The sequence below is a fragment of the Schistocerca cancellata genome, chromosome 4 (assembly GCF_023864275.1).
Source record: "Schistocerca cancellata isolate TAMUIC-IGC-003103 chromosome 4, iqSchCanc2.1, whole genome shotgun sequence".
Taxonomy (NCBI): domain Eukaryota; kingdom Metazoa; phylum Arthropoda; class Insecta; order Orthoptera; family Acrididae; genus Schistocerca; species Schistocerca cancellata.
In genome coordinates, this window is record NC_064629.1 from 84,971,771 (window position 1) to 84,987,309 (window position 15,539).

Sequence of the window (15,539 nt, forward strand, 5' to 3'; positions counted from 1 at the left end):
CTGCTTAACTTTTTTTGTCAGGCATCGTTTTTTCTCCTATCAAATCGTGGGCTGTCTGGAAAGTACAGATCAACAGGTGGACGGAACTCGTGCAATAAAGTGATACGCAACAGCTCGAGGCAGTGAGGCTGGCAGCCGTCCGCGGTGCCAAAAATCCCCGAAATAAACATGCGCGCATCGGCTTCGCGGGCCGTGGCCAGTCGGCAGTCCGGCACTGACTGCCACCTTGCGCTGCCGCAGACGTCCGGTCGTCACTCCGACCGAACATTCTTCCAGTTCTGTGCCCGCGATTCGTTTGCTCGCTCTCGGCAAACACCTCTTCTGTAATTGCACTGGCGTGACTCTCTCGCAGTAGCCGCTGTGGGTGGTCTCAGTGTCGGTTGGCTAAACGTGGGTGTGTCGTAGTTCGGCGTTGCAAAAGATAGTACTGCCGGGTAGGCTGAGAGATGCCGCAGTACGACGAAAGTTTCCTGCTCGTGTCAGAGCGGCCGTCGGGCACCAGGAGCTACCGCGTCTGCCGGAAACACGAACCCACAGGTACAGGTGGCGCTTGCCTTTATTACAGCTTGCATTCGTATCTGAGGAGATTTGTGTCGAGCCAAAATCGTCTGTGGAAAAATTAACACTGCCTTCGCTGAAGTGCCTCATTTAGCCTTTGGTCTGAAGGCGGAAGAAAAATAGAGATAGATCTGCATACTACTGCTGTGTTTGAAAAGTGTTGAAGCCTTTCTTTGATCAGGAGACTTGGCTTTTACGTTACTTTGGACACTTATCCTCGTGATTGATAAATATGACTCAGCACATCTCGAAAGACTACATCGTTACTAGGGGACGGATTCTGTTTGATTGGATGCGCCTTATTACCTGTACGTTTACGTACGCTGTCAGTATTTTATCCTTTAAGGGTGAACGAGGTAAATGAGTAACGTGTTCGTGCCAAAACGCCAGACACTGGCTTCCATTCTGTGCGCGAAGAATGTGTCAGCAGTAAGTTGGTTAAACCGGCGTTCCACGTGTTGCCGGAAGCAATGTTAAAGACGTTTCGTAATATCGTATTACTTTTGACATCCGTGTGTTTCCTGCCGAGGTAGGTTACCAGTGTTAAAAAATTGGACGCGAATCCGGTAGGACGACGGTTCAAATTCCCGTCCGCCCATCGATCTTTAGGTTTTCCGTGGTTTCCCTAAATTTCGTAAAATGTATGGCGCCTTCGAAAAGTATACGGCCGATTTCCTTCCCCATCCTTTTCTAATCCGAGACTGTGCTGTGTATGAAATGACCACGACGTCCAGCGGACGTTCAACAATAAACATCTTTTTAACGTGTTTGTTCTGCCTCCTACAGATTTGACCGGTAATGAGAAATCCTGCCATTTAAGCCTCAACCCGTACTTCTGTGTTACTGAACTTCATGTTTGACAGTTTTTGTGAGAGCAATATGTATATATTCATTTAGCTGAGTAAAATAATAGCCTTTCTCAAACATGCTCCTTATTAAATCACGTCAGAAATCCACACTATTTATGATTCAGTCACGTCGTCTATTTTGTACGACACGCTTAATATCTATTGCTTAAAAAAAGTACACAACGTAAAAAATCACTATATAAATGCGTCGCCCATTCAGTAGTCAAAATTCAAAGTCAATTCCATAATTAGTTCAGAGCCCCAGCTTAAAGCTTGCTGGGGAATGCCCATTCCGATACGGTGTACTTGCGTAGTTCTTAAGTATTGCGTGTACATCTGTTTCGTGATGATGGCTGTGACGAATTTTTCGTGCAATTCACTGTTTGTGTTACTGTGGATAAGTATGGAATTAAAGGAAGCGGTAGTGTGAAACCCCGTGTTGACGCCCAATGATAGAGGAACCATAGCTATAACAGTAGCTGTGTGGGGAAAGTATCAGAGCTCCAAACGCTAATAAAAAGTATTGATGCTCAAATCGTTATAGACACTGAAAGGAGGCTAAAGCCAGAGATAAGTTCAGCCGACGTTTTTGCGAAGAACCTAACGGTGTTCCAAAAGGATAGGCTAAACACAATTGGCGGTGCGTGTTTATTGCAGTTAGAAGTAGTTTATCTTCTCGCGAAATTGAAGTAGATAGTTCATGTGGGTTAGTATGGGCAGAGGTCATTCATGGCAACCGGAATAAAATAATGATGGGATCCTCTCACCGACCTAATTCAGGTGATACAAGTGCTCAAAAGGTTCAAAGAAAACTTGAGTTTAATTTCAAACATGTAACCTACTCATACAATTATAGTTGGTGGTGACATTAATTTACCGCCGATATGTTGGAGAAAATATATCTTTAATTCCGGAGGTACGCATTGTAATGGTCGCATTGTAACGGAACATATTAAAGGCTTTACTGCATGAAACATCATCCCAAATTGTGCTAAACGCATTCTCTGAAAATTGTTTCGAGCAGTTAGTCCATAAACCCGCACGAATAGTAAACGGTTGTGAAAACAGACTTGACCTCTTAGCAACAAGTAAGCCTGAGCTAATAACGAGCATCAAAACGGATACAGGGATTAGTGAACACAGTAGTGTCTTAGCGAGACTGAATATTGTAACCCCCAAATCCTCCAAAAATAAACGAAAAATATACCTATTCAGAAGAGAGAAAAATTCGCTTGACGCCTTCCTGAGAGGCAATCTTCACTCCTTCCAAATTAACAATGTAAGTGTAGACCAGATGTGGCTTGAACTCAAAGAAATAGTATCGACAGCAGTTTAGAGATTTATACCAAATAAATTAACAGGCGACAGAGCTGATCCCCCTTGGTCCACACTGTTGCAGAAATTTAAACGAACGCAAAAATCCCAAAGATTGGCGATCTTTTACAGAAGCTTGAAATTTAGTCCGGACATCAATGCGAGATGCTTATAATAGTTTCCGCAACGAAACTTTATCTCGAAACCTGGCAGAAAATCCAGAGAGATTGTGGTCGTATGTAAAGTGTGCTACCGGCAAGAGACAGTTAATGCCTTCTCTGCGCGATAGCAATGAAAGTACTATCGTTGTCAGTGCTCCGAAAGCAGTGTTACTAAACACAGCCTTTCGAAATTCCTTCACCAAAGAACACGAAGTAAATATTACAGAATTCGAATCCATAACAGCTACCAACATGAGTAACTTAGAAGCAGATATCTTCGGAGTAGTGAAGCATCTTAAATCACTATATAAAAACAAGTCTTCTGGTCCAGACTGTATATCAGTAGGTTCCTTTCAGAGTATGCTGATGCAATAGCTCCATACTTAACAGTCATATACAATCGCTCGCTCGAGAAAAGATCAGTACCCAAGGACTGGAAAGTTACACAGATCACACCCGTATTTAAGAAAAGTAATAGGAGTAATCCATTACATTACAGGCCCATATCATTAACGTCGACATGCAACGCGATTTTGGAACATACATTGTGTTTGAACATTATGAATTACCTCGGCGAGAACCGTCTATTGACACAGTCAACACCGATTTAGAAAATATTCTTGGGAAACACGACTAGGTCTTTACACACACGTAGTCTTGAGTGCTGTTGAAAAGGGGTGTCAAATTGATTCTGTATTTCTAGATTTCCAAAAGGCTTTTGACACTGTGCCACACAAGCGGCTTGTAGTGAAAATGTGTGCTTATGGAATGTCGTCTCAGTTATGTAACTGGATTCGTGACTTCCTGTCAGAGAGGTAACAGTTTGTAGTAATTGACGGAGAGTCATCGAGTAAAACAGAAGTGATTTCCGGCGTTCCCAAAGATAGTGTTGTAGGCTCTCTGCTGTTCCTTATCTATATAAACGAATTAGGAGACAATCTGAGCAGCCATCTTAGGTTGTTTTCAGATGATGCTGTCGTTTATCGACTAGTAAAGTCATCAGAAGATCAAAACAAATTGCAAAACGATTTAGAAAAGATATCTCGAAAATTGGCAATTGATCCTAAATAATGGAAAGTGTGAGGTCATCCACATGAGTGCTAAAAGGAATCCGTTAAACTTCGGTTACACAATAAATCAGACCAATCTGAAGGCCGTAAATCTAAATACTTAGAAATTACAATAACGAACATTTTAAATTGGAAAGAACGCATGGAAAATGTTGTGGCAAACCCAAGACTGCGTTTTATGGGCAGAATACTTAATAGATGTAACAGATCTACTAAAGAGACTGTGTGCACTGCGCTTGTCCGTCTTTTGGAGTACTGCTGCGCGGTGTGGGGTCCTTACCAGGTAGGATTAACGGAGTACCTCGAGAAAGTTCAAGGATGAGCAGCACGTTTTATATTGTCGCGAAATAGGGGAGAGAGTGTCACGGACGTGATACAGGATTGGGATGGACACCGTTAAAACATAGGCGTTTTTCGTTGCGGCGGAACCTTCTCACGAAATTTGTCACGAACTTCCTCTTCATGCGAAAATATTTTGTTGACGCCGACCTACATAGGGTGGAACGATCATCGTAATAAAATAAATCAGAGCTCACACGAAAGATATATACGTGCTCGTTTTCTCCGCGCGCTTTTCGAGAGTGGAATAATAGCGAATTATTATGAAGGTACTTTGATGAATCTATTGATCTCGAATAACAACAGGAGGACTGTCAGGCTTAACGACAGAGAGACCATCCAACAGTGTCACATGCCTACACCCTGCGAGAATGTGGACAAGTTTAAGAGTTAACAATGAACCCTTGTCAACGTTAGGTGATCAACAAATTCTTTACTTCTCAAAGGCCAAATACTGTTGCCGTACATTTCTTCCACGATACGGATTCGAATCGGTTGTCTGCGGGTATATCACCAAGGTGCTAGAGAACTCTTTTAGAGTGGCCTTCTTATAATATTTCTGTATATGTAAAGTCCTTTTCTTCCAAGAATGTTGGTGCTTTCCTAGTTCTCTCTCTCTCTCTCTCTCTCTCTCTCTCTCTCTCTCTCTCTCTCTCTCTCTCTCCCCTCTCCCCTCTCCCCCCTCTCCCTCCCTCTCCCCCCTCCTCTCCCTCCCCCTCTCTCGACGTAACTTAATTGATGCTAAAAACTGAGACAGTGGTTGTGAAGTAGTTTGCTGCAGGCAAAATTCGATTTTTAGTGTCATCTTTTCAGAAGCTTTACTGATGAAAATATTCACGACAGTCATTTGTAAGTTTATCATTGGTTTCGTAGTGGCGATGACAATAGGCCAAATATGAGTTAGCTGTCCGAAAGTGCGACGTGATGGCAGTGCTCTCAACTTTACAAGCGAAATATTTACATCTCTACTGTTCGTGTGAACAGTGTGCTTGAGAGAGATTAAAAGGAAAAGTCAGTTTATAAGCTGTCAAGGCGGAATTCCCGATTTGCAGATTACAGAGACCTTAACTGTGTTCGAGTGAACCTGTTTGTTTTCTGAGACGCCAGCAAGTCACTCTATATCAAGAGATGTGGCCTGACATCAAAGAGAGTACTCCTTGACTCAAGATTTTTCATTGAGAGGCGAAGACTTTCATCGCACGGTTTGATTTCAGTATGTGGATAGCTCAGTCAAGCTTTACATATGAGGGATGGGGAGATTGTGTGTAAGACATATTACTTGGCCCTGTCGTACTTGGAAGTAGTAAAGATCGTAATGATTGACACAACAATAAATCAAGTAGAAATTCCTAACTGAAACGTTTTAGATGTTACTGACTGTGATGTGGAAAAGGGCGACACCGGAGTGTGACTGTGGTGCTCAAACCATTATCGCCTGAGTACACGACATTTGGTCTTATAACTTCGCGACTGCAGCATAACATTAAGCAACTATTAACTTTTCAGAAGCGGAGTATAACTACAGAAACTAAATACTCTTGCAGAAATAACGTCTACAGAGTTTCGGATAACTTCGACAGATGACGACAGTGTAGTGTTACTGAGTCTTGTCTGGGCAAACATTGTGCGAATAGCAACTTCCGTTTGTTGAGTGAAAATTCCATTCGCGCAAATCCACTGACCGAAAAACAAAATCACAACATCAAGGAGGAGTTGTGCGACATAAATGAAAGTTTGTAGGCGTGTTTCTATATCCGAAAGATTATGTCTACTCAACTTTCGCGCCAGTCCCGTAAGAGTGTACTGGTACTGAAACAGAGGATGACAGACTAAAGGCCGAAATACTAAATGTCTTTTTCCAAAGTTGTTTCACAGAGGAAGATTGCACTGTAGTTCCTTCTCTAGATTGTCGCACAGATGACAAAATGGTAGATATCGAAATAGACGATAGAGGGATAGAGAAGCAATTAAAATCGCTCAAAAGAGGAAAGGCCTCTGGACCTGATGGGATACCAGTTCAATTTTACACAGAGTACGCGATGGAACTTGCCCCCTTCTTGCAGCGGTGACCCGTAGGTCTCTAGAGGAGCGTAGCGTTCCGAAGGATTGGAAAAGGCCACAGGTCATCCCCGTTTTCAAGAAGGGACGTCGAACAGATGTGCAGAACTATAGACCTATATCTCTAACGTCGATCAGTTGTAGAATTTTGGAACACGTATTATGTTAGAGTATAATGACTTTTCTGGAGACTAGAAATCTACTCTGTAGGAATCAGCATGGGTTTCGAAAAAGACGGTCATGTGAAACCCAGCTCGCGCTATTCGTCCACGAGACTCAGAGGGCCATAGACACGGGTTCACAGGTAGATGCCGTGTTTCTTGACTTCCGCAAGGCGTTCGATACAGTTCCCCACAGTCGTTTAATGAACAAAGTAAGAGCATATGGACTATCAGACCAATTGTGTGATTGGATTGAGGAGTTCCTAGATAACAGGACGCAGCATGTCATTCTCAATGGAGAGAAGTCTTCCGAAGTAAGAGTGATTTCAGGTGTGCCGCAGGGGAGTGTCATAGGACCGTTGCTATTCACAATATACATAAATGACCTGGTGGATGACATCGGAAGTTCACTGAGGCTTTTTGCAGATGATGCTGCGGTGTATCGAGAGGTTGTAACAATGGAAAATTGTACTGAAATGCAGGAGGATCTGCAGCGAATTGACGCATGGTGCAGGGAATGGCAATTGAATCTCAATGTAGACAAGTGTAATGTGCTGCGAATACACAGAAAGATAGATCCTTTATCATTTAGCTACAAAATAGCAGGTCAGCAACTGGAAGCAATTAATACCATAAATTATCTGGGAGTACGCATTAGGAGTGATTTAAAATGGAATGATCATATAATGTTGATCGTCGGTAAAGCAGATGCCAGACTGAGATTCATTGGAAGAATCCTAAGGAAATGCAATCCGAAAACAAAGGAAGTAGGTTACAGTACGCTTGTTCGCCTACTGCTTGAATACTGCTCAGCAGTGTGGGATCCGTACCAGATAGGGTTGATAGAAGATATAGAGAATATCCAACGGAGAGCAGCGCGCTTCGTTACAGGATCATTTAGTAATCGCGAAAGCGTTACGGAGATGATAGATAAACTCCAGTGGAAGACTGTGCAGGAGAGACGCTCAGTAGCTCGGTACGGGCTTTTGTCAAAGTTTCGAGAACACAACTTCACCGAAGAGTCAAGCAGTATATTGCTCCCTCCTACGTATATCTCGCGAAGAGACCATGAGGATAAAATCAGAGAGATTAGAGCCCACACAGAGGCATACCGACAATCCTTCTTTCCACGAACAATACGAGACTGGAATAGAAGGGAGAACCGATAGAGGTACTCAAGGTACCCTCCGACACACACCGTCAGGTGGCTTGCGGAGTATGGATGTAGATGTAGATGTAGATGTAGTGGCGGTAGTAGCGCCACTATGAGGATGCAAATCAGGTTTGATTTTAATACTCTCTGTAACGGTAGTGAGCGCTAGTTAACTTTGGGTTTTGACGTGATGTGTTGATGTTACTCATGCCTTTAAGGCGACAAAGGCGCCATTATCAACATCTCACTGGGTTTGAACGGGGTCGTGTAACAGGGCTACGAGAAGTTGGATGTTCCATCTGCGATACTACCGAAAGACTTGGCAGGAATGTAACCACTGTACATAATTGCTGGCAGCGGTGGTCACGAGAATGTACAGTAACAAGAAGGCCAACGAGCGCACGGCCGCATGGCACTACCTTGAGGGAAGAGCATCGTGTTCGGCGTATGGCTCTGGCGCACCGTACTGGCAATTTGAGCAGCAGATGGCACAACGAACTGTTACACATCAGTTTATTTAAGGACAGCTCCGAGCCAGAAGACTTGTAACGTGCATTCTACTGTCCCCAAACCACCGCCATTTGCGACTTCAGTGATTTCAAGTGAGATCTCATTGGAGTGCAGAGTGGAGGTATGTTGTGTTTCCTGTGTTTTGCCTCTGTGACAGTGATGGCCATGTCTTGGTTAGGAGGAGGCTAGTTGAGAGCGTTCAACCAACCTGTCTGCGTGCTACACGCACTGGATCTACACCTGGAGTATAGTCTGAGGTTGCGATTTCGTATGACAGCAGGAGCACTCTCTCAGTTATCCCTCGCACCTGCCTGCAAATTTGTTCGAAAATCTGGTGATTCGACCTGTTGTGCTGCCATTCATGAACAGCATTCCGAGCGGTGTTTTCCAACAGGATAACGCTTGCCCACATACCGCTGTTCTTGTGCAGTGTGTCTACATGTTTCGTTTGCCTGCTCGATCACCAGATCTGCCTCCAATCGAGCACAGATGGGACATCATCGGACGACATCATCCTGGTCATCCACCAACTGCATTAACTTTCCCTTAACTGACCGACCAATTGCAACATCTATGGAACCCCATCCCACAAACTGACATCCGGCATCTGTAGAACACAATACATGCTCGACTGCATGCTTGCATTCAACATTCTGGCGGTTACACCGGTTATTAATGTACAAGCATTTGAAATTTGCAATGGCTTATCTCGCGCGTACATTAACCCGTGATCTTGCAATATTAATCACTTAAATGTGTTACTTAGACAGATGTATCCCCAAAGTGTCATTACTCTACATTAAGCATTTTTTTGTGTTGTAATTTTTTTCCGTCGGTGTATATGACCGGTCCTTGAGGCGTGCGGTCGGTGCTCACGAGGAGGGGAGTCTAAGGGAAGCCAGCCGTGATTAGACCACCAGTTGACGATTTGGGTTGCGGGGGTACTTACCTATACTCAGTGACAAGGGAAAAGAACGGACGTGCGAATAGGCATGAGAAGCGCACGAATTTAGGAAATACAAACTGGAAATTATAGAAAAGTGAAATCTAGGTGCCATTCAAATTTGTATTATAAATATGCTCCATTTTCTTTGTAAGTAACGGTCACAACATTGTGTTCCAAAATGTAAATTAAGTGTTGTATATTATTGTGATCCGTGTGGGGTGTGTAGACTGTAGATGTGTACCGACTAAAATCAGTGGTTGCAGAGCATGGTGACTTGCCCAGTTCCTTGTTGTTAGAGCGATAATCCGTAGTGAAGGACCTTAAGTGAACACAGTAAGGAATTCTGAGAGCACTACATCTCGTTCTTGGGAATGTATACCTCTCTATTCCATGTGTGGACTACCCTTCATAGTCTACTGGGCCACCAATGATCCTTCGTGATGTTACACCTGCTGATGCATCGATTCTTACCAAACACCTTACGACCCTCTCTGCGACTGCATAGTCGTTCTCACTTTACCCAGCTACCTTTCGAAGAATGACAAGTTTATGACATCGCCTATCCTTTCCCACCTGTCACGCTGAATCATATAATGAACCTTTCACTGACTGGGAACTATTCAGGATCGTAACTATTCACACTATATGGTCCCAGGCCCTAATGTGATACATAATTAGATGAGCCAACAAAAGAATGTTACTCGGAGACTCATCTATTAAGGGTTTTCGACCGCATTTGGGTAGGGGTTTTCCTTTGCAATGGTGTGAAGATACCAGGTGCGAGGGATAACTACGAGAGTGCTCCTGCTGTCATACGAAATCGCACTCCCAGGCCATACTCCAGGTGTAGATCCAGTGTGTCTAGCACGCAGACAGGTTAGTTGCAGGCTGTCAACTGGCCTCCTCCTAACCAACACATGGCCAATTTGAAAACCCAACGTCCATTGACAGCTACGACAGATAAGGCTCACGAAAGTGCTGAACAAACTAGTGGAAAGGATGGTAGGCTGATGGTTATGTTGGCTTCTCGAATTACGAGGCTTTTCGTCCCCCAGTCAGTGTGGTTTCCAGGAGGAATGATCGACAACCAAGCATCTGGTAAGGTTGGGAACAGCAATCCGGTAGGCTTCTCCTATATGGGAACACCTCTTAGCAGTCTTTTTTTACCGATGTTAGGCATATGACACTGCTTGACGCCACCAGATCTTATTTACCCTCCATGACGTTGGCTTTCAGGGCTCCCTTCCAATTTTTATTCGTTATTTTTTATCCCACTAGTTGTTTTGGGTTAAAGTTGGCACATCACTCAGCCCAGCACAGGTCCAAGATAGTGGTGTCCTGCATGGCGCTATACTGAGTGTCACACTCTTCCTTATCACCATCAATAGACTATCACTGGTCTACCGTGCGCTGTTGCAAGGCGCCATCTGAAGGGCGCCCGCTTGGACGCTTTCCCATGGCTTCCAATTTTCTCCCTCGAAAACGCGATTAATACATTTCTGTCGCCGTACCGCGGCCCTTGCTGCCCCAGACTCCACTTAGGTACCCAGCACTTGGGCGTTGTTGCACAGTCTCGATTTTTGGGACTTCTCTTTGATAAAAAGCTGACATGGCTGCTCCCATATTCGTCAGCTAAAGGTTAGCTGCATGTATAAGCTTAACGTCAACTCTCTGTCTCCTTGCCACACTTCTAGGGCTGCAGATCGCGCTACTCTCCATATTTAACAGACCCTGGTCTTGTCCTGATTGGACTATGGTTGCCAGGTTTGTGGCTCAGCGGCACTTTCAGGTTTGAAATTGTTGAAGCCAGTCCATCATTGTGGAGTAATACTGGCTACTGGTACCTACCGGATTAGTCCCGCGGACAGTCTCCGTACCGCAGGGGTGACCTTCCCTCGGCAGTCCTGACGGTACCAACTCTTGCTCAGTGATGCGTTACCCACTGCTTGCTCTACTTTACCTCCTTTGCCAGCTGCCTTATTCGTCCCGCTTTTACCCAGTTGTAATTGCTTTTAGATGCAATTAATGTCTTTTCCCGCCACTCGATATTTTCCGATGAATAGTAGGTGCTCTTCTCCTGTTTCACTTTTTTACTATCACGGATAGCTGATGGGGCGGTTGTCGAAGGAACGGAACCCTAAGGTCCCCTAAGGGACACTCGCTTGTCTCTACTCACCAAAGCACCCACCCTCCCACCCACCTACTGACCTGATTATTTCTGTCGCCCTGTATTGTCGGTCCAACTGATATCCATTACGTTTCTAGCCTTCTCAGTTTTACTATTACGGATCTCCCGGCTAGAAGGCATTCTTTACTCTTACCCTTAATCGAATTGCCGGAGGTCATATGCATGGGGTTTGTGTCGCCCTGGGAGACCCCTCGTCTTGTATGACGTACGTGCTGGCCCGATTCATATACGAGGGCGTACTGAACAGTAATGCCTCCGAATTTCTTACGCGAAAACTCTCAAAGCTTTTTAAATAAATCAAACGTTATTAACCAGAATGAGATTTTCACTCTGCAGCGGAGTGTGCGCTGATATGAAACTTCCTGGCAGATTAAAACTGTGTGTCCGACCGAGACTCGAACTCGGGACAAGTGCTCTACCATCTGAGCTACCGAAGCACGACTCACGCCCGGTCCTCACAGCTTTATTTCTGCCAGTATCTCGTCTCCTACCTTCCAAACTTTACAGAAGCTCTCCTGCGAACCTTGCAGAACTAGCACTCCTGAAAGAAAGGATACTGCGGAGACATGGCTTAGCCACAGCCTGGGGGTTGTTTCCAGAATGAGATTTTCACTCTGCGGCGGAGTGTGCGCTGATATGAAACTTCCTGGCAGATTAAAACTGTGTGCCCAACCGAGACTCGAACTCGGGACCTTTGCCTTTCGCGGGCAAGTGCTCTACCTGCCAGGAAGAGCACTTGCCCGCGAAAGGATACTGCGGAGACATGGCTTAGCCACAGCCTGGGGGATGTTTCCAGAATGAGATTTTCACTCTGCAGCGGAGTGTGCGCTGATATGAAACTTCCTGGCAGGTAGAGCACTTGCCCGCGAAAGGCAAAGGTCCCGAGTTCGAGTCTCGGTTGGGCACACAGTTTTAATCTGCCAGGAAGTTTCATATCAGCGCACACTCCGCCGCAGAGTGAAAATCTCATTCTGGAAACATCCCCCAGGCTGTGGCTAAGCCATGTCTCCGCAGTATCCTTTCTTTCAGGAGTGCTAGTTCTGCAAGGTTCGCAGGAGAGTTTCTGTAAAGTTTGGAAGGTAGGAGACGAGATACTGGCAGAAGTAAAGCTGTGAGGACTGGGCGTGAGTCGTGCTTCGGTAGCTCAGATGGTAGAGCACTTGCCCGCGAAAGGCAAAGGTCCCGAGTTCGAGTCTCGGTCGGGCACACAGTTTTAATCTGCCAGGAAGTTTCAAACGTTATTAACATTCTACATCTTTGTTCTTCATGTCCACGTATTTGCTACCTTCTGCCGCAAGAGGGCACGGAATGGCGGTGTATAACATAATTATGTCGGTGCGTGAGAAACAGCCGTGCTGTAATCGAGTCTCGAATTCAAAGAATTCTTCCACGCATGGAGCACCCTCTCTTTGAGCATGACAATGCCAGGCCACACACGAGCGCTGCGACATCTGCAACAATCCCACTCATCAATGTGATTTTCACTCTGCAGCGGAGTGTGCGCTGATATGAAACTTTCTGGCAGATTAAAACTGTGTGCCGGACCGAGTTCGAATCTCAGTTTTAATCTTCCAGGAAGTTTCTATCTCACTCCTGTCATTCACTGTCATCGATCATCCGCCATACTCTTCCGACTTGGCCTTATCCAATTTTCATTTGTTTCCAAAAACTAATGAACATGTGCAAGCAGAGATGTGGTCTTGGCTCTTCAATAAAGTCAAACAATCTACAGTGGTGGTATCAACAATCTGGCCTCTCGTTTGGAGACGTGTGTTCGTCGCCATACTGAGAAATAAGTGTGTAGACACGAAGAATAAAGGTACAGAAAGGTAATAACGTTTGTTTGATTTAAAAAGCTTTCAGAGCTTTCAAGTACAAACTTCGGAGGCATTATTTTTCAGCACGCCCTCGTACTTCTCTTTAAATTATTTCTTTGGTGTCGCAACAATATTGCTTTCAAGACATCGATTTCATCACTCCTGTATACTTTTGTAATTTGGCCAAATATCTAGCTGACGTTACTAACTCCAGATGAACTTTCCCTCTTGACCGAAGGTCTGATGACGTGCTGTTAAGTCCCTTAAATCTATGACCTGCTGATAATTCCCTTAACCAATCAACCAAACCCACAACTTCGGTATGGCGTAAGCTGATATGCTTGCTGTGGCTGCTTCTGACTAGAAATGTTAAACAATAAGGAGACAAAAGAGGAAGAAAAACAGGAAGGGTTTCTGTTGTTTGTTGAATGGAGATATCAGGCGTGATTTCGCGGAGACTGCGCTCGGAAGACTGTCCAAAATATTGTTTTGGCATTCAAGCTTAGGTTCTTTTCAGGTCCGGAACAAAGGTTACTACAACACTTTCATTTCCTTCTTCTTGTGCACTATTGCCATGGATATCCAGGCTAATCGAACTTTTCCCCAGCTTCTTTAGTTGAACTTAAGTGCTTCCTTAAGTCCTTCCTTAGAAAGTTGTGATTGATGACCCGTGATTCTTATCTATGTTTTTTTAAACGACGAAATTGTATAAATGAACTTTGACGTAAAGTTTGGCAGTGGGTTTGTAAAATAAAAGCGAAAATGAAGTACATTAAATGACGCTGGAAACTAGTTTTATAAGTATCTCCGGCGTGAAAATTAGGACGAAGGAACATTGGCTCACAGCGCATATGATAGTAGGGTACGCGTATCGTCGATAGATAACAACGTAAGATACGTTAACAACCAGCTAGATACTTGTAATGTGCTAGCTGCTGAATTGGCTGTGAGCAAAACAAAAATTTTACGACTGTACCTAGTTTCGTAAGGTTTGATTGAGTTTTTGTAGAAATATCACAATTATAATCTTGTAAGAAAGATATTTTGCGTTGTTTTACTGTCATAGCTACGTGCAGCAACGAAAACACTGATTGTAGTTGTAGCAGATGTGACATTACGTGAAAAACAGTCTGACGTGGTGGAAAGGTGCCTAGATGGAACGCCACGTGGTGCGTGGTTTCTTGGATTTTCCTAGTTCTCACTGTATTCATTTTCTGCTGTGTACAAATGAAACCTGTGAAGTGTGTTTACTGTACGTCGTCGAAAATTACAAAAGCTGTTTCATCTAAGACTGGGTAGAGAAATAGAAATCTCGTACAGCAAAAAACTGTGTCGTGTAGATGTAATGATTTCGGAAAACAAATGCTATCATATAGGAATTTTCCCGAACTAAATTGTTACTCGATATTTGGTAATATATTCTCCTCCGGTGGCGCAGCTCTTATATCTCGTACTTTACGAGTCATTTTTATTGTACAAAAAAATTAATCGAATGTATTTATTTATTTATGGAAGAAATAAGTTAACAGTACTTCTTTTAATAATGGTGAATGGTTTTAATGCAAATGGTACTAAATAGTCAACCATGTTGCAACTCTCAGAACCGAATGTGCCCTTTCCTTTTCAAGAACCTTTGCTGGCAGCCGGGGCGCACCTCAAGCGTTCCGGTGCTGGATAATTTTGTAATGTCGCTGTGTACTCACTATGCTGTTCCTTGTTTACGTTTAGCACATAGGTAGTTTGGACGCAAATTCAGTGGCGGTTCAAGCGGCTGCACTAATAGGGCACTCCCTATTGTTAGCAGATTCGCTCGATGGACGACACGCTTCGCACCAAGACACGTCTTCGAGGTCTCCTGTAGGGCCGCACCTGTTCGACAATTATGCTTCAGCACGTAGCATATACTGTTCGGAGTCTAACATGCGTACGGAATATTTTTTTTAACACTTACTACAGTATTTCTAAAGATTTACGTTTGAAAATTACACTGAGGTGACAAGAGTCGTGGGATAGCTATACGTACGTACACAAATGGTGGTAGTATCGCATATACAAGGCAGAAAAGGGCACTCATTTGTACTCAGATGATTCGTGTGAAAAGATTTCTGACGTGATTATGGACGCGTCACTGGAATTAACAGATTTTGAACGCGGAATGGCAGTTGGAGCTAGACGCATGGGACATTCCATTTCGGAAATAGGGAATTTAGTATTCCGAGATCCACAGTGTCAAGAGTGTGCCGACGGTACCAAATTTCAGGCTCACCACGGACAACGCAGTGACCGACGGCCGTCACTTAACGACCGAGAGCAGTGGCGTTTGCGTAGTTGCCAGCGCTAACAGACAAGCAACACTGCGTGAAATAACCGCAGAAATCAGTGTGGGACGGACGATGATGGTATTAGTTAGGACGTA

At 44.3% G+C, this 15,539-nt stretch overlaps 1 protein-coding gene across 4 annotated transcripts in view; it reads left to right on the forward strand.

The window, feature by feature from the left end:
• Positions 1 to 15,539, forward strand: part of LOC126184914 (guanine nucleotide-releasing factor 2) — a 406,168-nt gene that overhangs the window by 64,257 nt on the left and 326,372 nt on the right. For 2 of the 4 annotated variants that reach the window (XM_049927575.1, XM_049927580.1), the window contains exon 1: positions 395 to 537. The exons of the other annotated variants lie outside the window; for them this stretch is intronic. In XM_049927575.1, the coding sequence (XP_049783532.1) occupies positions 447 to 537 (91 nt within the window). In that variant the 5' untranslated portion in view covers positions 395 to 446. Of the gene's footprint in view, positions 1 to 394; positions 538 to 15,539 lie in introns of those variants that run through there. 4 annotated transcript variants of the gene reach the window in all.